This window comes from Pygocentrus nattereri, chromosome 6, assembly GCF_015220715.1.
Source record: "Pygocentrus nattereri isolate fPygNat1 chromosome 6, fPygNat1.pri, whole genome shotgun sequence".
In the NCBI taxonomy this organism is placed as follows: domain Eukaryota; kingdom Metazoa; phylum Chordata; class Actinopteri; order Characiformes; family Serrasalmidae; genus Pygocentrus; species Pygocentrus nattereri.
Genome location: NC_051216.1, coordinates 7,245,931 through 7,268,511, shown reverse-complemented (window position 1 = coordinate 7,268,511; position 22,581 = coordinate 7,245,931). Strand labels below are relative to the sequence as shown.

General features: G+C 40.7%; 1 protein-coding gene across 1 annotated transcript in view; it reads left to right on the top strand.

Annotated features, from left to right (window-relative positions):
- itga4 (integrin alpha 4) overlaps positions 1-22,581 on the top strand; it is a 74,912-nt gene that overhangs the window by 7,284 nt on the left and 45,047 nt on the right. Inside the window, exons 3-9 of the mRNA XM_017710597.2 lie at positions 1,976-2,070; positions 6,894-7,023; positions 7,132-7,199; positions 9,146-9,275; positions 16,343-16,428; positions 17,229-17,291; positions 18,056-18,193. Of these exons, the coding sequence (XP_017566086.1) occupies positions 1,976-2,070; positions 6,894-7,023; positions 7,132-7,199; positions 9,146-9,275; positions 16,343-16,428; positions 17,229-17,291; positions 18,056-18,193 (710 nt within the window). The remainder of the gene's footprint in view (positions 1-1,975; positions 2,071-6,893; positions 7,024-7,131; positions 7,200-9,145; positions 9,276-16,342; positions 16,429-17,228; positions 17,292-18,055; positions 18,194-22,581) is intronic.

The following is a 22,581-nucleotide window of genomic DNA, read 5'->3' as shown; positions in this document are numbered from 1 at the left end:
CGCTGGGGCTGAATCTCAAATGTCTCCCTGCTCCCTGCATAGTGCACTACATAGGAGTTTAAATACTGGATCCTGCAGCCCAACAGAGCAAAATATATAAGAAAATGAGTCATTTGGGATTCAGACACATCCACACTCGATATATGACGCACTATTGCACTGTAGAGGCTAGAATTTCTAAACTTTCATCACTAGCACACTATTTAGGCAGTGCGGAGCTGTTTGGGATTGAGTCTGGATTTAACGCTGCATATAACTGAAACGCGGACATTTGAAGCGTTTAATCAATTCAAGTGGCATTTTTAGACTTTTACACTGCAGTTTTACAGGTAATGATACAGTAGGAGCTTTAATTCAAGCCTGTGATATTAATGATGGAGGTGTTTAGGCTGTTGGCTCTTTTAGCCTGTTAGCCAGCTGACCAGCCCGGTTCTAGTTAAGAACATAAGTTGTCAGCCCCTCAGTTTAAACAAGAAAAGGGTGTGTTTCTTCATCAGTACACTTGATGGTCCATGAGAGCAGCATGAGAGTCAAAGATTATTCCACTAACAGCTCAAGGTACTGATACAGAGCTCAGTCGCTGTGAGGCGGTCATTGGTGTGAGTACATCGTGGATTTTACTACAGCTTTGAGCACCAATCAGATTTTAGGACCAGAAAATTCTATTTTATAAATTTTACATTTACATTTATGGCATTTGGCTGACGCTCTTATCCAGAGCAACTTACAATTTGATCATTTTTACACAGGTGTATATACTTATACATGTATCCAGACTCATTGCATTTGTTTACTTATTCAGGTATTTGGTATTTGCGTCAGTGACACTGTGTGACATTTACATTTTAAAAAATAAACAAGTATTTTCTCTTTGGAATGTGTTAAAGTGGAACAAAATGGGCTGTTATTCAGATAAAAAAGTGTTATTGTGATGAACAATATGCTTACGGTATACTTGGGGGCCCAAGTACAGTCTATGTGTGGAAAAACAGACATTTGTTCTTGTTTCTAGACAACAGTGAGCCATACAGTGTCAGAAACCACATAAGCAAGCATATTAATACAGATTACAAAACAAATCAGCACAGTCTGAGTCAGCTGTTGCTTGGAGGCCGTTGACTTGAAAACACGTTTCAGACTTTTAATTGACATGAATTTTGGCACCAATCCTGTTTATCATACTGCAACTAATGACTGAACATTCCACTTTGTCACTAACAATTTTGAGCAGAAATCCAAAACATGACCAACAAACACAGCTTTGAACAGCTGTACACACAAAAATCACAATATTCTTCAATAAAGCGCTAAAAATGTACTTAATTGCAGAAAATCTGTTTCGGTAGTGACAATTCTTAATGTTCCACACTGATTTTCAGACTTTGGGACACATTGACTTCAAAACATTGGGATCTATCTGCCCAGGGCGTGGCTAAAACAAGCCTCCACCAATAGACAAAAGCTCTGTGTTTCCGTAGTGACATGATTTTAATTTTTTTGTTATATTATTTAAAAATTAAACTCATAAATCTAAATCTTCTAACTGCACTTTAATAGGTTTTAAATAGATCCTAAAGTGTTGTAAAAATGTATAATTTTCAAATTTATATATTTAAAAAAAAATTGAGGATCATGATTTGACCGCCAATAGAAACTTCCCCATGAATTATGATTTTCTATATATTTAGCTTATTAATATCTCTATGAATGCTTTGGATTTAAGTAGTAATAAACCTTGTAAACATCTACAGTTTGATCTAATTTGGTTGAATGGTAAAATATATGTATATTTATTTTTGTTACCTGTGTGGAGGAAAAAAAGACAACATGGGATGGGGGGCTATTTCTTTCCTAACTGAACTCCTGTCTCTGTTTATTCTCTGCGTGTGGTGAATTACACAGAGGCTCTGTGGTTTGTATTGTTTACTGAGTTGCCTATATAAATAACACAGGCTGCATCTATATCTGTGTGTAGGTGTGGAGCACTGTGGGAAAACCTGCTGGCCTGAGAGCGATAACCAGTGGCTGGGCGTCAGTCTGTCCAGACGACCCTCCAACGGTGACATCCTGGTACGTGTTTTGGTTTTCTTTTGTCTGAGATGAACACTTTAAGTAAAAAAGAGATCTGAGTGCATCATATCAATTCTCTTATTGTTTATAGTTCAGTTGTGCTGTTTTATAAGATCATCATCTTGCTACTTTGAGCCAAATCAAGCTGTAGTAATGTAATAATTGGAGTTCTCTGGAGACTAAGACCTCTTTAACACATAGTCCCAATCACATTTCACTGTTCACTACCATTTAGTCCTTAGCCCTCTGTTTTCCACAGGTTTTGCTCATGCATAGAGCGTAGAGTGTCCTGATTTTTGTTGAGATAGAGGGGTAGGGCAAAGTGTTAGAGCTATATGACCCTCCAAGCAGAAGTTTTTCAGAGACATGCTTCAGTGTGTTTGGTGTAGTTGGGTTGGTTAGTGTAGTGGGTAACTCCTCTACCTTCTACAGTGTAGACTGGAGTTCAATCCCCCACCTGGGTAAACGCCCTACACTATACCAATAAGAGTCCTTGGGCAAGACTCCTAACACCACCTTGGTCAGTGAGTGTTATGTGGAAAAACCAGCAAGATGGCTAAAAAAGAGACCAAAGAAACCCACTAATGTGAGAATTTTCTCTTGTATTGTCTTAGTTTATTTTTGTTTCAGTGCATTATCATCATCATCATCGTTGGCCGCTAGTTCAGATAGGGTGGCGGTTCAGTGCATTATGGTTCTTTTTATGCTTTTCTTCGTAACAAGCATAAAAAATAACGCTTGTGCTATGTTGATGTCCATGTAGCTAGCTAAACTTCCCATTCCACCTTAAATGGTGCACCAGTTTGACATTCTGGTGCCTCAGGCCTCAGAACTGCTGAAGCATTTAAGGTGGAATGGGAAAATTCCAACAAGAATCTGGAGAATATCTGAATTCAGCTTCATATCCCTGAAGAATTAGGGGGGCGGGGGTGATAATAAATAACTGCCCCCCTCTTTGAAGGCGTTTGATCCCGAAATGTGACCAAAGCCCAGCAGTGAGGAGCTGAGCTTTCCCCTCCTCTGCGGTCACTGCAGACGGGCAGGGTCGCCCACAGAGCAGCGCTGGTAGCTGTTAATGAAGCGATGCTCTTTATTTGAGGGTCTCATTTCAGAGGGAAGATCTCAACCACTGCCCTGTAACTCAGTCCGAAAGGCCAAGGTGACACTCGGAAAGGGGTGAGGGTAAAAAGTAGAAATGGGCCTAAAATACTAGAAATTAAATTGAATTTGGCCCCTGAAATGAAAAGTGTTCTAGAAATATAGCGACATCTTTTTTCCTTTGCATCGCTGTGTCAGTTGTGGGTAAAATCCACAACTGTGAATCAAAAGAAATTGGGACTAAATTGACTTGGATTAGCATTCCCAGCGTGACCTAAGCATTCTTTTCTCCTGGAGTTACCATCTTGCTGACGCTGATAAAGTTTTAAAGCAGTTATGAGCCAAAGCTGACATTGGGAAGAGAGATATGTCCTTTTTTTCTTTAAATGAGCTATTAATATAATAAAGTACACTCACTGGCCACTTTATTAGGTACAGGTTCAGTTGCTTGTTAACTCAAACAGCTAATCAACCAATCACACGGCTGCAACTTGCTGAAGTGCAGACCGAGCATCAGAACGGGGAAGAAAGGGGATTTAAGGGGCTTTGAACGTGGCGTGGTTGTTGGTGCCAGACGGGCTGGTCTGAGTATTTCAGAACCTGCTGATCTGCTGGGATTTTCACGCTCAACCATCTCTAGGGTTCACAGAGAACGGTCCGAAAAAGAGGAAATATCCAGTGAGCGGTCAGTTGTGTGGACGAAAATGCCTTGTTGATGTGAGAGGTCAGAGGAGAATGGGCAGACTGGTTCCAGATGATAGAAAGGCAGCAGGAACTCAAATAACCAACCAGAATCTCTGAGGAACGTTTCCAACACCTTGTTGAAAGAGTGGCACGAAGAATTAAGACAGTTCTGAAGGCAAAAGGGGGTCCAACCTGTTACTAGCAAGGTGTACCTAATAAAGTGGCCAGTGAGTGTATATTAAATGTATAAAGGAACCTGCTGTGGCTTTATGTGTGGGTGATGTGATGATATGACAACATTATCACGATAAATTGCTTTTTGGAGCATATCAGAAGTGGCATAGCTGTCGGTGGTTTTGTCCTTTTATCTGATTATATTGTTCATGATGAATCAAACACTGTGATGTGCTGTGTGTGTGTGTCAAAGTATCAAATGAAAAAAAATACTCAGCGTTATTTAAATGTGAAGGTAGTGGAAAGTTTTATCTGTTTAATCTCAACAGAAGCTAAATATTGAAAACTGTGAAGGCTAAAAATGAGTATTATGATAAATATTGCGATGTTACGTTTTTGCCACATCTCCCACACCAAACTGGCGCTGATAAGTGCTTAATTATTTGGCAGGATGCTGTGTGGGTTTATGTCAGTGTGCCAAATTATATTTCGACCATTTTGACCACTGAACATTTTTATTAATCTGTTTAGAAAAACAGATTGTGCTTAGAATTTGACTGTTACCTGAACACAGGAGAGAGAGAGAGAGAGAGAGAGAGAGAGAGAGAGAGAGAGAGAGAGAGAGACGGAGAGAGAGAGATAGTGTGGGGATGGCAGGAGAGTCAGAGGGAGTGAAAGTGATGAGAGGGAGAGAGAGACACGGAGAGAGAGAGAGAGACACGGAGAGAGAGAGAGACACGGAGAGAGAGAGAGACACGGAGAGAGAGAGAGAGACACGGAGAGAGAGAGAGAGACACGGAGAGAGAGAGAGAGACACGGAGAGAGAGAGACAGAGAGAGAGTGGGGATGGCAGGAGAATCAGAGAGAGTGAAAGTGATGAGAGGGAGAGAGAGACACGGAGAGAGAGAGACACGGAGAGAGAGAGAGACACGGAGCGAGAGAGACAGAGAGAGAGTGGGGATGGCAGGATAGTCAGAGGGAGTGAAAGTGATGAGAGGGAGAGAGAGACACGGAGAGAGAGAGAGAGACACGGAGAGAGAGAGAGAGACACGGAGAGAGAGAGAGACACGGAGAGAGAGAGACACGGAGAGAGAGAGAGACACGGAGAGAGAGAGAGACACGGAGAGAGAGAGAGAGACACGGAGAGAGAGAGACAGAGAGAGAGTGGGGATGGCAGGAGAATCAGAGAGAGTGAAAGTAATGAGAGGGAGAGAGAGACACGGAGAGAGAGAGACACGGAGAGAGAGAGAGACACGGAGCGAGAGAGACAGAGAGAGAGTGGGGATGGCAGGATAGTCAGAGGGAGTGAAAGTGATGAGAGGGAGAGAGAGACACGGAGAGAGAGAGACACGGAGAGAGAGAGAGACACGGAGCGAGAGAGACAGAGAGAGAGTGGGGATGGCAGGAGAGTCAGAGGGAGTGAAAGCGAGGATGAGAGAGACAGAGGGAGTAAAGGAGACGGTGGGAGAGAACAAAAATGGAGATATAAGGTTTTGTTCTGACAGCAGCAATAAATCTATATTCATTTTGAATGATTTTGCTATTTATTTATGCTTTAGGCCGTCCCGCTCACTGGCTTATCGCCAGCTTCCACTAAGGCTGTGTTGGAGATACCATATTGTGCACTGTGCACCTCAGACAATCGGACCATCTCAGAGCCCACCCCGTTTTCTCCTGCCCGGTGTGACTTTTACAAGACGCCCCATAGACGGACAGCCGTCTAACCGCCTTCAAAGCTGCAAATAAACATTGTAAATATCAGCTGTGGATTGGTCTGTGCGGTAAACCTGAGTGGCTTCCTAACGCACCCGTTTTCCTCCAGGCCATTTTATTTTCTCACACTCGCAGTTGGTAAGTCGTGGCCACGTGTTTGGATCTCGTTCCCACTCGTTAATAAGGCGTGGGCATGGTAAGGCGTGGCCGACTTAGTAAGGCGTGGTAAGGAGATGACTGCTTACTAAGTCGTGGCCGTGCATTAGGATCTTGTTCCCACATTTTATTAAGTCATGACCACGTCTTAGTAAGGTGTGGGTATGAGATGTTTACGTCATGGCCATGGCTTAGTAAGGCGTGGGAATGAGATCAGGGCTTACTAACTCCTGGCCGCACATTAGGATCTTGTTCCCACATGTTAAGGCGTGGCCATGACATAGTAAGGCGTGGGAATGAGATCAGGGCTTACTAACTCATGGCCGCACATTAGGATCTCGTTCCCACATGTTAAGGTGTGGCCATGATTTAGTAAGGCTTGGGAATGAGATGTTTACGTCATGGCCATGACTTAGTAAGGCGTGGGAACGAGATCACAGCTTACTAAGTCATGGCTGTGCATTAGGATCTTGTTCCCACGCTTTACTAAGTCGTGGCCATGACTTAATCATCTCATTCCTACGCCTTACTAAGTCATGGCCACGTATTATTTTTATTTACACAGGATGTCATGGTCAGGGCTCTTTTGGGCAGAGTCAGTATGCCAGCAGTGTGCAGCAGGGTATTTCGAACACAGCCTGAGTGTCTGATGATATCAAACGGTTTAACCTTCCAGCGTTGGGCTACAACCGCGTACCCAGTTGCTTGAAATGGCCTTTCCTTCAACTGTATTAGCCCTTAAATGTATCTCCCTCCACTTCTTAGTGACATTTGTATCGTTACACTGGTTTTAGTTTGTTTCTGACTTTAGTTCCTTTCCATTTTTCTGTTCTTGATCTTAACATTGGGCGAGAATGGCCAGTTCTGTCACGATTCACATCCCATCTGATAGTCCTGCTAGGGCAGTAGAGGCCTGAGAGGTCCGCCGAGGCTGTAACTCATTACGTCTAATACAAAAGCACGTTTTGTGTGCGTTTGTGCGCTGGTTCTAATTTCAGGCCTGTGGTCATCGCTGGAAGAACGTCTTCTTCTCCAGAAAAGACAATCAAAACAAGCTGCCGCATGGCGTGTGCTTCAAATTCAACTCCGATTTCAGCCGGACGAACAACTACATCCCCTGCTATAGAGGTACAGCGCTCTTCTTACGTCGAGGAGATGTTGATGTGTTTGATATGTGTGAGATGCTTAGTGGTTAGCAGTGGCTTCGTCTGTCTAAAAGGGTGTTTGTTCATTCAGATCATCAGAGGAAGTTTGGTGAAAATTATGGATCCTGCCAGGCTGGAATTTCAAATTTCCTCACTGAGGTAAGGCTCATTTCTCCTCTTGGCTGCTCCAGGTCGCAGGACCGTTAGCATAGAATTGATAATTGTCCACTTGTGCAGCTGTTTTGGCAAAAGAAATGGAAAAGATTGTTTTGATTGTTTATTTAGATGATCCACTGCAGATGCTTGACCGACACTAAAATATCTACTAAATTCAGTCTAAATTCCTCCTTAAACTGAGCCTAATACTCACTTTAGACCTTACCCAAATCTAAAATCTAAACCTGATACTTAGTCTAGCCTTAAACTTAACCTTGACCCTGAACCTAATACTCAGTCTAACCCTAAACATAACCACAACTCTAAACCTAATACTCAGTCTAATCCTAAACTTAACCTTAACCCTAAACCTAATACTTAGTCTAACCTTAAACTTAACCTTAACCCTGAACCTGATACTCAGTATAACCCTAAACATAACCTCGACTCTAAACCTAATACTCAGTCTAACCTTAAACTTAACCTTAACCCTAAACCTAATGCTCAGTCTAACCCTACACATAACCTCAAGCCTAAACTTAATACTTTCTAACTCTAAATTAACCTCAAGCCTAAACCTCGTACTCAATCTAACTTGAAATGAACCGCGAGCCTAAACCGTATACTCAGTCTAACTCTAAATTAACTTCAACCTTAAACCTCATACTCAGTCTAACTCTAAATTAACTTCAACCTTAAACCTCATACTCAGTCTAACTCTAAATTTAACCTCAACCCTAAACCTCATACTCAGTCTAACTCTAAATTAACTTCAACCTTAAACCTCATACTCAGTCTAACTCTAAATTTAACCTCAACCCTGAACCTCATACTCAGTCTAACTCTAAATTAACTTCAACCTTAAACCTCATACTCAGTCTAACTCTAAATTAACTTCAACCTTAAACCTCATACTCAGTCTAACTCTAAATTTAACCTCAACCCTAAACCTCATACTCAGTCTAACTCTAAATTAACTTCAACCTTAAACCTCATACTCAGTCTAACTCTAAATTAACTTCAACCTTAAACCTCATACTCAGTCTAACTCTAAATTAACTTCAACCCTGAACCTCATACTCAGTCTAACTCTAAATTAACTTCAACCCTGAACCTCATACTCAGTCTAACTCTAATTTAACCTCAACCCTAAACCTCATACTCAGTCTAACTCTAATTTAACCTCAACCCTAAACCTCATACTCAGTCTAACTCGAAATTAACCTTGAGCCTAAACCTAATATTCAGTCTAGCCATAAATTAAACCTCAACAAAAACCTAACACTCTATCTCTGACGCTAACCTCACCCCACAATTTAAACCTAACTTTAAGTCCAAGCTTAAACTCAACCCTAAACCTAAACTCAGCACTCATTTTAACACTAACCTTAAACTCAATTCTAAAACTAAATCTAATGCTCACAACATGCTTTTGTCAGTCAAGACAGTTTGTTATAATCTGAGTGTTTGTAGTTCTGCTGTCGGGCCCATCCAGATCAAATCTGACCCACAGTCACTCGTTTAGTTTGCGCATGGATAAAAAGTCTTTCATCAACAAAATCCTCACCAAAACAAACGAACTTAAAGACAACAGTTGTGCTGATGTCACACGTTTTATATTTTGTCCTTGAAATACATTCATGAGCCATAAACGACATCTTTCAGCGTTTGATGTTTAGGGTTGGTATTTTTAGTAGTTTAGTAGCTGCAGAAAGGCCAGGATAGTAAGAGACTGCGCAACTTAAATGATAAAGGAGGAAACATCACTGAAGTCTCCGTGACGAAGTTATCCCATGACAGCAATCATGTCATAAACGAACTAAATCGACCGGTAGCTTGAGACCTCGTAAACAAAGCAGTTACACAGTGTAGTAACAGCAGCAAATCACATGGCTTTTTTCCGTTGTGGTCCCTTAAGATGCTTCATGCTGTGTTGGTTTGCTGTGCAGGACCTGATGATAATGGGGGCTCCGGGTAGTTGGTACTGGACGGGATCTGTGCTGGTCCACAACATGTCCAGCAACATGCTTGCTGCGTATGTGGATGAAGATAATACAGTGCAGTTTGGGAGCTATCTTGGTAAGTCATAGAGTTTTTTTTTGTGCTCCTGTGGTCATTTTAGGCCAAAACATATTTATAATAGAAACCTAAGGGCAGGTTCTGAAGCAGCGTCTGAGACCACATTGAAAATCTGGAGTTTTGAAAATGATTAACATTGGAAATAGACCAGAAATGTAGAAAAGATTATTTTAAATTAAATAATTGTGTGTGTGTGTGTGTGTGTGTGTGTGTGTGTGTATGTGTGTATATATATATATATATATATATATATATATATATATATATATATATATATATATATATATATATATAATATAGCTGTTGTCTTATCAAAACTTTGTATCTCCAAAATTGTAACTTTACAGGAGAAGGAAACAACACACTGTACTTTTAATGTAAGTGAATAGAATCAGACTTTTTTCCAAGTAATATTAGGTCATTTCTTTTGGTCCATTCATCATGGAATTTACAAGCAATATATAGGACTATTGGTATTTTCAAATTTTGTCAAAAACTGAAAAATGACAAAAACGGAGATAAGAGGTTTTGTTCTAACAGCAGCCATGTATGTGTGCGTGTGTGTGTGTGTGTGTGTGTGTGTGTGTGTGTGTGTGTGTGTGTGTGTGTATATATATATATATATATATACACATATATAAATTTAAGCACATTTGTGACCGTTTTGAGGGGCATTCCACCAATTTTTCTAAATGTCTGCATAATTTAGTGGTTGAAATGTAAACAGTGTCGTTTAGTGTGAAATGGTTGACTGTAGAGACTCAGATGTCTTTACAGTGGTGGTGATGGGAACCAGGGGTCGCCATGAATACAACATTAATATAGCCATTGTATTTACTATCCAATACCACCAGTGACCCTACACGAGTCTTCTGACCTTTATAGGGAATTATTATTATTAAAGTTGTGTTAAATCTGAACAAAGAGCTTTCTTTGAGGACTGTTTTGCCCTAGAACACCCTTAATGTATCCCTCCGTAAATGAATAAATGAATTACAATGCTCATCTCAATCTCAAAACTTTGGTAAAACAATGTGTCAGGAGTGAATTCATAACTATTTAATGTAGTAACTCTTTGAGGGAGCTTTTAGAGGTGGATGTCTGGTTCCTATCACCACCACTGTGAACAATTCTGACTCTAGGTTTCTCTAGCATTAAGCATTTTGCACCAAACTAGTCTGAATGACTCTGTTTACATGTTAACCATTTCAGTTATACAGAATTTTTGAAAATTTGGTGGAGTTCCCCTTTAAGGCCTTAACACAAAAGTCAGATTTTTTTGCTTTTTTTTTTTGTCTTATATCTTTCTTTGAAGTTCAGACGAACCGCAGGTGGATTTGATCTACTCACTTTTAAAGTTCATGCCAGCTTGAATACACACTCATTAATGCAAAAGAGGGGCAGTCCACCAAAAACTACGAAATTCTGAACTTCATGTAAATTTGACCAACATTCCATTTTCACTCCAATTGTAACGCTGTTAATTTAATTAACATTAAGTTAGAAAGAAATGCAAAATAAAAGCCTTTTCATTAGTGGTCTCAGACCTTTGGACCCCACTGCAACTGTTTTAGGTCAACGTTTCTGTTATGTCTCTGTTCTTTTTCTAAGGGTGAGGAAACGTGAGGTTCATTTCCATGGTAATTGACTTTATGCCACAGATGCTGCAGATTTGGTTGAAAAACGCTGCCTTAATTAGCTGTGAAATTGTTATGAATACAGAAGCGCCTTCATCTGTTTTTAAGCTTTAATAATTTTAGAAATGAACGCAATTTGGCTGTAAATTTACTGTAAATTCATACAAAGTTAGTCATGCACGTTCAGTCTGCTGGCAGTGAATGATAAGCTGTTATTTTGCTATTTTTGCCACAAGATGCTTTTCAGGAAACTGTACGTGCAACTTGTTTCTGAGCAAGTGCCACAGCTGCTGCGCAGGAGCCTGCGGTGAGCTCGGACTGTTAAAACAGGCGGCTTAGGTTCCCATGAGAAACCAGCTTTTGCTGGCCAAGTTGTTGTTGCATGTTGTTGGCCAAGTTTTGGCCAAGTTGTGGTAAACAAGCAACAGTTTTACATCCGTGCTGAACATTTTGTGTGCAAAAGTTTGGGTGCCCGTGGTCAAACGACGCTTGTAAATAAGTTACACGTCCTTTATAAAGAACACACTTCTACACGTTCTGCTGTACTATTACTGTTTATCTGTTGAATTCAACGTGTATTTGGGGAACATGCGATGTAAAATGCATCCTGTGCAAAAGGCAGCAGATCATATGTGTTTTAGATTTTAATGTTTGTGGTAACCTCAGCAAAAAAAGAGAAATTGTACATTTAACATTTACATTAAAATGCCACATTTTATCACTTAAGTACCACTGGTCTCATTGACGATCTGTAGCGTGCTCTCTCTGACTTCTAATATGTAAGCTCTTAACTAAATCAGAGATTAAGAGATCCTTATTAGTCCCACAACGGGGAAAATTCACCTCCGCATTCAACTCACACGTGCAGTGAAACGCCACATTCACATCTGTGAGCACACACACACATACACACACACACACACACACACACACACACACACTAGAGGGCAGTGAGCACATTTGCCCGGAGTGGTGGGCAGCCCTATCTGCAGCACCTGGGGAGCAGTTGGTGGTTAGGTGTCTTGCTCAAGGACACCTGTCATGCTCTGGGGCTCAAACCGGCACCCTTCCGGTCACAGGGCCGGCTCCCTAACCTCCAGCCCATGACTGACCCATAACTGTGCCTCTTGAACCCAGGACCTCTACCACTGAGCTGCTCTAACCACTGAGCTACATCCCCTATAACATCCCCTTAATCACAATATATATACACAAAAATATTTACATTTACAGCATTTAGCAGACGCTCTTATCCAGAGCGACTTACAAGAAGTGCTTTGTCAATCTAGAGAAAGTGTCTTTGCTAGTTACCAATAGCTTAGAGAAAGAGACAGTCCTGAGCTCAGATACTGCTAGAAACAAGATGTCACTGCAGACACCAAGAGAAAAAGAACCAGAGTTGAACGCAGAACTCTGAGCCATTCAAAGCAATACAATAACAATAAGAGACAACACAATAAACTACAATACAGAGTGCAGGACAATAAAATAAGTGCAGCTTATAGTTCAAAGCTCATTTAAGTGCTGTGTAAAGAGATTAGTCTTCAGTCTGTGTCTCTGCTGTTCGGACAGCCAGTGGGAGTTCATTCCCCCACCTGGCCTCCAGTACGGAGAACATTCTCCACGCTTGTCTTCCACGCGCCTTGAAGGATGGCGGGTCAAGCCGAGCTGCACTCGAAGCTCGAAGGGCTCGTGGTTCAGTTCGAGATTTCACCATTGCCATCAAGTCGGTAGGGGCTGGTCCATTTTTGTCTTTGTAGGCCAGCATTAGGGTTTAAATCTGATGCGTGCAGGGAGCCAGTGAAGGAGCGCAGCAGTGGGGTGACGTGGCTGAACTTGGGCAGATTGAAGACGAGCCGTGCTGCCGCATTCTGGATGAAGTGTGTGAAAATATGAAGTGTGTCCTGTGCAAAAGCTCATTTAAGAGCTTTTAATTTATTTGAAACTCTGTTTAAGTAAATAAATAGAATTATGCACTGAAATTTGTGAAAAACTGCTCATTGAATTTCATATATAGGCGCGCTCTCTGTAGGGAATGTGTTATTTACTCATCAACAAAGCATGTCAGTTGACCAGGGGTGTCCAAGCTTTTACATACTGCTGTGTGTGTTCTGAGTCATGCGGTCATGACAGGGTGGCCTCATTTCTGGGAAGACGTGGTCTGGAGTGTACAAAGACGATTCGGCCCCATGTCTGTGTGCTTGAGTGCTAAGTTGTAGCTGCCGATGTCTTGTCGGTTCTGTTTTCTAGGGTTTTTTTGTTGTCAGAAAAATAACCTGTGCCTGTTCATTTTCAACTTTTTCAGTTTTTGACATAGTTTGAAAATACGTGGTCCCTCTTACGTGGTTTGTGAAGCCCAAAACCACTTTGAAAAATTCTGGTTCCATTGACTTACATTAAAAGTACAGTGGGTTTTTTCCTTCCCTGTAAAGTTACCATTTGGAGATATTTGGAGATGTACAGTACTGTGTGAAGGTCTTAGGCCCCCAAGACACATTTTCAAAATCTGTTTATTTGTGTCGTTTGTGTTTATTTGCTGAGAAAAGTGTTAATATTTGAATAAACAAAATTTACAGAATATTAATAATGATTATATATTTATATGTAGTTAATTATATGTAGTTAAAAAGCAGCTCCTGGTTTGACCAATCAGTGCTCAGTAAATTGAGCTCATTATGTAATTGATGATATTAACGAGTCTCTGTGGCGGCTGTGAAGGTGTCCAGGAAAAATATGGACCTGAGAAATTCTCGTTACTTTTTATTGTATTTCTGTTTATTTGAATTATGAATACGACTTTATTCTAATGTATATTGTGATAAACTCACTGCTGAGGTCAACTGTTTAAAATGTGCTTAGATGCCTAAAACTTTCACACAGCACTGTATGGGTGTGAACTACATGACTCATGAAGTCCTAACAAACTGAAATGGAGAGAAGCTCACACTTGAAGTCTTCTACAGAATATCTTGCCCTTTTGCCATAAGGGCATTGGCTCAAGGCGATTAGACCAAGCGAGTGGACGAGTGATGAATATAGGATAAAATTCAATCACTTTTCTCTGTTTTCATAGAAGGAGCAGCAGCGCACAGTAACACCGCGGTTAAAGAGAGGAATAAAACCCGCCAGGACGTCGTGCAAAGCGGTGATTTATGATTAGAGTTTATTCCGTGCTGTTGAGATGGTTCCCGATAAAGCTGCGGTGATCTCTCAGCAGCAGTCAGAGGTGATTCCTGTTTTATAGCTCAAACTTGTAGACGAACTTCCCGTTCCACTGTAAAGGGAACTTTTATGTTCAGAATTTTATTTTTGGGATCTACTAGAAAAGATCTTCGTGCGTCAGACGTCCACAAACACGTTATTTATCATCTCTATTCACCCTCTGTCTGAACCGCTCTGTTAGAGCTCCTGTGTCTTTAAGCCCCGCCTCCCGGGGCTCAGTGTGCTCTGATTGGTCAGCTCGCCCCTTCTGAATGTTCTGAATGGTCTGATCTGTTCAGAGCGGTTCCGCCCCTCCATGTTCCGCCCCTGTCCTGCAGCCTGCAGACAGACCCTCGTCTCCTGAGCAGCTGTAAATGCAGCTGTGGCGGTTTCTCCAGCGCCGTCAGTTCTGCCGGAGCAGTTTGATCCAAGTCGATCCTAAAAGTCAGGTCAGCGTCTCGGCATGAACTTTGTGGCTTTGCAGATCGTTTACATGCACAAAACGCTATAGAACACGGTAAAGGAAAGAGGAAAACTGGGAAAAACAACGGGGCAGCAGTTACATTATAGCATATGCCCCATTTAAGGGGGAACCGCTTCAGTCGATATTGATGCTGCTTTTATTTTCTGAAAACGAATGAGTGCGCTTACTGAAACCATGAAATGCTCAAATAGGCTCAGCAGCCTGCTCGGGGTTGCCAGATTGGACAAGATCCCTTGCAATAGCATTTTGTGTGGCAACAAATGTGATGTTTTTTCATTACCTTGTAGTATTTCAAGGTTTATAAATGAATAAATAAATAAATAAAAATGAGGATGCACTGGATGTTTTTTTTTTTTTCTTTTTTATTTCTGCTTTTGAATTACATGAAAACTGCATGGTAATAAGAACATTTTTTGAATTATTGATTGATAGATGTTCAGTCCTTTCTATATGACAGAACTGAGATGACTGTGAATAAAAAAAAGAAAAAAAAGCTTAATAAAATACACAAATCCTAAAACTGGCACAGTACGTTCAGTACTGAAAACAGTGGGTCACTCAAGGCAATCAGTTCCCACTGTTATTCAGTTCTTTGGTGCTGTTGTTTGTAAATTTCTCTGTCTGATTGTTTAAATGAAGGGGTGTGTGTGTGTGTGTGTGTGTGTGTGTGTGTGTGTGTGTGTGTGTGTGTGTGTGTGTGTGTGTGTGTGTGTGTGTGTGTGTGTGTGAGCTCACAGGGACTTTCTGTTCTGCTTCTGTTTTGCAGAAGAACTTGGAGGAGAACATGTTGCATTCTGCTTATGTCTCCTCCTGATGCTCAGCGTGAGCCGAGCATTTGGATCTTCTTTCTGATGTTCCTGTGAGAGGGCTGATATCTTCACTGTTGATCTGCTGCAGCTCAAACTGTTTAAACGTGTGTGTTTAGAAGAAAGTGTGTTTAATCGCTCTTTACTCTTTCTTATGTTCTTTATCGTTGAACTGTAAAGTGTCCACCTGCTTTGTTGTAGGCCTGTTTAAGCCGAAGTTTTACTATCAACTGGCAAACAGAAGTAAAACTGTACAAGTGCCTTGAACTTAAAGTTGTTATAAAGGTCAACAAGCAGATCCTCCATCTCCATGCATAGAGCTGTACGCAAAAGTTTTGGCACCCCCGGTCAAATTCCGTGTTTAGTTGATTTTTCTAAGTATAAATAAGTCACACAACGTCTACAGAGACACACTTCTGCACTATGTACTTTAGATTTGATTTTTTATGGTAACTTAGGCAAATAAAGAGCAATTGTTCTTCAAGGTTTAATCTTTAGTGTGCTTTCTTCAACTGCAGCTGACTCATTAAGATGGTAAACAGAGCGGTCCAGAGTGGTTTGGTGTGAAATGCTCTGTTCTAGAGAAACGTACAGAGTCAGAATTGATCGCAGTGGAGGCTTTATGTATAAATAACATAGAAATTTGGTGGAATTCCTCCTTAAATGTGTTCTCTGTAGTAAATGTGCTAACTTACTGCCTTTTAGAAATTCAACAGAACGTGTAATTTGGCTAGGCGTGCCCAAACTTTTGCCCCTTCACCTTTTTCGTTCTCTCTCTTTGCTCTTCCACTGGCTGTTGCTTCTTGTTTGGTCACGTTGCAGATCCATCTCACTCTAAGGACTCGTAAAGGCTTCGAGTCGTAAAAACTCAAACCCATTTGATCTCTCTCTTCCAGTCCACTGTTCACTGCAGCTAACAGGCTGCGCTCTCTCTTGCAGGGTACTCTGTAGGCGCTGGTCACTTCCTTCACCCACAGACCACAGAGATAATCGGGGGTGCACCCCAGAATGGCCGGATTGGTAAAGTAAGAGACACCTTTACTGTTCCTTCTTCAGTTTAATTCAGTTTAGCTCTGTTTAATGCTCGATAGTTCAGTTCATTCAGTGCAGCTTTGCTGTCAATATACATACGTTCCACTGGAGACACCCACCTTGATGCTTCATTTACTGGCCACTTTATTAGAAACACCCACCTTGCACTTCCAGTCACTGGCCACTTTATTAGAAACACCCACCTTGCACTTCCAGTCACTGGCCACTTTATTAGAAACACCTACCTTGCACTTCCACTCACTGGACACTTTATTAGAAACACCTACCTTGCACTTCCAGTCACTGGCCACTTTATCAGAAACACCTACCTTGTACTTCCATTCTGAGTGGCCGGATGAGGCTGTGCGCGGTGCATATATTGCGTTCCTGCTGAGAGCGAGACATGAAAAATGAACTGCTTAAATAGCTTGGCTGTGTGGAGTTTTGCTAATATGTAATCTGTTTCATTTCTCCTAATTTGATGGGCTTATCACATTAAGAATGAACTGAAAAATACCATCCGATTCACTTAAAAAAAAAAACAACTAGTGTTTCTTCCCTTCCATCTGTGCAGAAAGAGGAAGCAGTCTGTTATTATTAGATGTTTTACAAACAATATTTAAAACTTTTGCAGTCAGGCTGCTCTGAAAAAAGCCAGAGTCTGATGGTCTTAGCAAAGGTCCTCTACCCGGAGCTGCTATTCAGATTGGGATAGAATGGATCGAAGGTCTTGCTGTAGAAGCTGTTGAACTGTCTGGCTCTGTTTCAGTAATGTGATCTGTCCCACCTACAGGCTTACATATTTGAAGTTGAAGGAAACAAATTGAGGATTGTTAATGAGACCAGTGGTGCTCAGGTGAGTCCATTCATTCTGCTATGAATTATTCATTAAATACTATGAATTATTCAGTATCTACTATAAATTATTCAGTATCTATTATACATTACAAAAGCAATACTCCATTCATAAACTAAAAACAACCTTTATGTATTTATCTGTCATAATTACCTTCTGATGTGATATAAAATTGCATCAATCATCTTATCCATGCCATGGAGGGAAGAGGGGGTGGTTTCCAGGCATATTTCACCTGATATCAATACAATGTTGTCTTAGGAATGCTGACATAAATAATTATGTATGGGGTTTTAAATGTTTAGTGCTGTAAATATGTTCAATGTTTATTCATATTATGTCAGTACAATGTCATTTATTTCATAGAACATCTTATGTCAGGTTGCGAGAACTGACATAAGCACTTAATAAATGTTCAGGTAGTGCTTCATAAACACATTATTCAGCGCTTATGAATGCGTCACGAAGCCCTTATGTAGGTAGCCTTCAAATAAAGTGTTACCGTGTCAACTATGAGTTATTCAGAAACCATTATGAATTATTCACTATCCTCTATAAATTATTCAGTATCTACTAAGAATGATTCAGTATTGCTGTGAAGTTAGGGTGCAGGGTCTGTAGTTACTGTATGAGAGTGTGACCCCAGGGGATAAACTAAAACAACAAAAAAGGTTAATAAATAAACAAATACATTTCCACAATATCTTGTATGAATCACCTACAGTGTTTATTTTTTGTTTGTTGTTGTTTGTTTGCTGATGCAGCTTGGATCTTACTATGGTGCGAGTATATGTGCGGTTGACCTGAACGCTGATGGCCTTTCTGACCTGCTGGTTGGGGCTCCCATGTACAGTACAGTGAGAGAGGAGGGCCGCGTGTACGTTTACATCAACCAGGGCCGGGTGAGGACCAGCCCACCTCTCACTTCACTACACACCCACACACGAACTCTCACAGCGGCTTCCTCTGAATGATCTAAACGCCTGAGAGTGAGGCTGATAGGGCCCCTGACTACAGATCCGGAAAGACTGGAAGACCCTCCAGCAACTTGGCTTACAAATTCACAGTTGTATTTTATTTTTATTTTTATTTATCACACAGTTATTTCTTTTGCTTGCTTAATTATACAGAAAATGATGCATTTTTAACTTGCTGTGTCAAATGATCGTGTCCTTCGCTCTACGATTACTACTGAAATGTAATTATGTAATGGTATGTTTAATTGCACAGTAGGGGTGGACGATATGGCTCTAAAATAATATCACAATATTTCAGGGTATTTTTGCGATAACGGTATTTTTGGCTCTAGGACAAAACCCTGAATAACATTTTATTAATTTCAAAAACAAAATGAACATTTTATTTAGTATAAATATGTTTCAAATACTCAGTAGACACAGAAAAAACCTGATTCCAATTGAGATATTAGTCAGATTATTAACGGATTATTAGGATACATGTAAACGTGGCTATCGGCTGTTGAGCACTATTCGCGGCATTAGCCACGTTTAATAGAGTACGGAATGGAATACGTCCATGTAAACACCTCAATCGGAATAGTCTAGTCCGACTGAGGCCATTCGGAATACAATTTCTATCCGATTGAACGAGGTGGGTAATCCTGTAAATAATCCGTTAAATAGAAGAATAATATCCGTGTAAACGCCTGAATCCGATTACATTCCAGTCGGATCGTGTAAGAACGCTCTGCGCATGCGCGTCGCCTCACAGCCAGAGGTTTATACTGTTCGGAGCAGAAACTGGTCAGCAGAGGAGACGAGGTTTATGCTCTGACGGCGGTGGGACGGACGTCCAGCTTATGCGTCTCAGAGCACGACGTCTTCCTCTCGACATCATTATAAAGCCATTAAAAACACAAGCGCGCCAACTGGAAACTCGTCTCCCATCCTGTAATCCCATTGTTTTCAAGCGGATTGGCAGAAGTCTTTGCCTGTAAACAGCCACTTTTGATTTTCCTCATACTCCACTGAGCACTTCTGCTGGAGATGGTGAAACAGATCAGTTGAGTTTCCCCCTTTTGTTGTTACGGCTTCTTGCATATCTTGCATATTACTGTGGTCTGTTGTACATCTGAGATTTTATGACCAAACCACCTCCACTCTACTGAAGCCCCTCCCCTTTTTAGGAGAAACTCCACCACATACGCCAAACTTCTTTCGACTCCTGCAACGAACGCACATGACATCAGAATATCGCCGTCATCACGATGTGGGTTTTTTTAATCATTTATTAAGTTATACTGGTATTATTGCGAGCGATACGATATGGTGCACCCCTATAGCACAGCATGAATTACATTTGCATTTGATTTATTCTGTGTTGACACGCTCCAGTCTGCACATCCGTTTGTTTGATTTAGTATCAAAAATGACTAAAACCTCAACAAAGGGATGTTTTATCTTTTGTAATCAGATATCTCCTCTTCTGCTTTCAGATTCAGATTCAGATTCCTTTATTGATCCCAGGGGGAAATTGCAGTTGTTACAGTTGCAGCCATTTATATAAAAGAATAAACACTTAAATAATTTAAGACAATATAGAGAATTTACAGTATGTACACCAGATTTAAGCACTTAAGAATATAGTAAGGTGGCGGCGATTGTGCTAGTAATATGAAACATCAGGTATAAAGCAGTTACAATTATTTAAATGATTTATATTAAGTTAGTGAGCGTGAATGTGGTATGGATTGAATGTTTTCCCACAGTCTCTCCAGCTGATGAGCTGAAATAATTCATGTAAAATCACGGCGTGCTTTTCTTCTCCGATTACTTCAGTAATGTAAGGGATAGTGTATGTTCTGGACTCTGAATGACCACAGGGTCTCATAGAACTGTCTTTTCAGTGCGAAAGGGCTCCAAAGCACCTGATTCCTCTTGATAATTCAGCGTTCAAGGCTGCACTAACAGAACAGCGCTCTGTTTTCCCAGGCTCTGTGTCAAATATTAACCACTTGCTACAGCAGTCATCCTCCCCATACTTTCACATCGCTGCTGTCGGAACAAAACCTCGTATCTCAGTTTTGTTTTTCAGTTTTTGACATGATCTGAAAATGGCTGTTGCCCTTTATATTGTGTATAAATTTTTTGGTGAATGGACCAAAAGAAACGGCCCAAAATGACTTAGAAAAACATCTGGTTCCATTGACTGACATTAGAAGTAAAGCTTTGAAGATACAAGGTTTTGTTCTGACAACAGCGATATAGAAGCAGGTTAACTCAAATATTGCTGCTTTTATAACAGAAGCATGAATAACTCAGTCATTTGCACATATATATATATATATATATATATATATATATATATATATATATATACATACATACACATGTATTACATACATAAATACATACATGCATACATACCTATTCAGCCCAAAGCAGTTTAACTCCACCCATTAATGCTGAAGTTATGAGTGTTTCAGCTCTGAGTGCTTTTTAAATGAGGCAAATACAGTGCAGCCAATCAGAACAGAGCTCATTTACATATATCAGTCCTAAATGAACAGTAACAAAAAGTCTGTTTAATTTTAAGGCATAAGGAGGAAGGGAAATGCTCATGAAATAATGAATTATGACTGGTTTTGGTACATAAAACCATGCAGATGTTAGAAAAGGGCATCAGGAGATGTGTGTATACGCTGTGAGAAGGTTAGAAAGTTTTGTTGATCTGTAAGTTTTTTTTGTCAGAAGTTTCCATTCCTCAGTATTTAGATCCTCACAGTAGCAGCTTGTGGACTTTCTGTTCCAAGAAGTTCTTCCCAATGTCCATTTTTGGCTGTGATCTAATTGTTGGTCAAGTCATGGTTAATTCATAAGTCTCGCAGGCTGTGAGTTCCTCTGTGTGTGCATAAGGAACACAAGGGCTAGTCTGTATGTGAGGGAGTGTGTATGAGCATTTGTGAGTGTTTTTAGCTTTTTGAGGGGACCAGATGTCCCCAAAAAGATGAAAACACGAACATTTTCTGGTGGTGAGGACATCTATCTGCTCTCAATGAGGAACAATGTTTTTTACCCCCCCCAAAAAATGCAGCTTTAGTTGGAAAAAGTAAAAGAGGCCAAAGCTGATCCTTTGATGTGTCACTCATAAAAGATGCACCATCTGCTATTTATTGTACTCTAAGTTGGCTACAGCCAGAATCTTCAAAGTTTCATTCTGGTTGGGTACCTGCTCTGCCATGCGTACACATTTCTGTACACTGATTTTATCCATTGTGAAAAATCTTTTATTTCCAAAGCTAAATGTTACCTAGTTGCTCTGCACACTGTGGCATTATAGAGTATTTTGGAGTTTGAGAGTCTCTAAATTAAGAAATAGAAGTCTTTAAAAATGTAGTTTTTTTTTTCCATTCAGTAGAAAGTAATCAATAAATCGTCCTGTGTTTCCAGACACATACCACTTTGTTTCACGTGGGTCTGTTTTTGTTGCAGAGCCATATCAACAGTTGCCATTACTGTTAAAGAGTAACTACATCCTTTCAGATAACTCCACCTCTGGCTCAACTTTAAAAAAAAAAAAAAGCTTTAAAAATGGGAGGGACATGTTGAGAGAGGCACAGCAGTGATGTACAGGTTTGGAGGTGGGGCTGAGAGGGAAACGGGCGGGGCTGCTGTGTTTACATTAGCTACCAGAAGATATTGAGAGTGGTTTAAGTTTTTTTCCTCCACTTCTCACCCATCTTCAAGGTGTTTCTGATCAGGTGGTGGTCTTGAGCCTTAACAGTATGAGCCGCTGACTCGAACTGCCGAAGAGTTAACGTCTATAAAAAAGGACGCGAGTCCAGATTTCGTAGTTGCACTGAATTCTGAATAAATAAAGTGACTGTTTTCCAGTTGCAGTGGCCCTAAATCCTTACGTTCTGCAAGCTGTTCATGGCTCTTACCAGCTGCTTTATGGAGACTTGCAAGAATCCTCACTTAATCGGTCCTTCAGGTTACCTACTCATATGTTATGTGCAAATCATAACTTTGTGAGGTGGTGCAGGGGGTATTTATTTGTGGTTACCTCCTCGCTCCCGGCTCCGGTGCAGCATGAGTAGGGTGTTATCAGGGGGCGGTAACGTTGGTCGACTAATTTGCATACTGTGACATGTCATCGTACTTTGGTTTGAAGACACGTCATCCGCGCCTATAGCAGAGTTGAAGCAGAGGGGGCGCTGCGGAGGCAGAGCTGACCACGATAAAAATGATATTTTTACAGTTTGGAAAGACGTGTTTACATTCCAAGCAAGGCTGGTATATTTTATTATTACAGGGCAGTGCATTTCAGC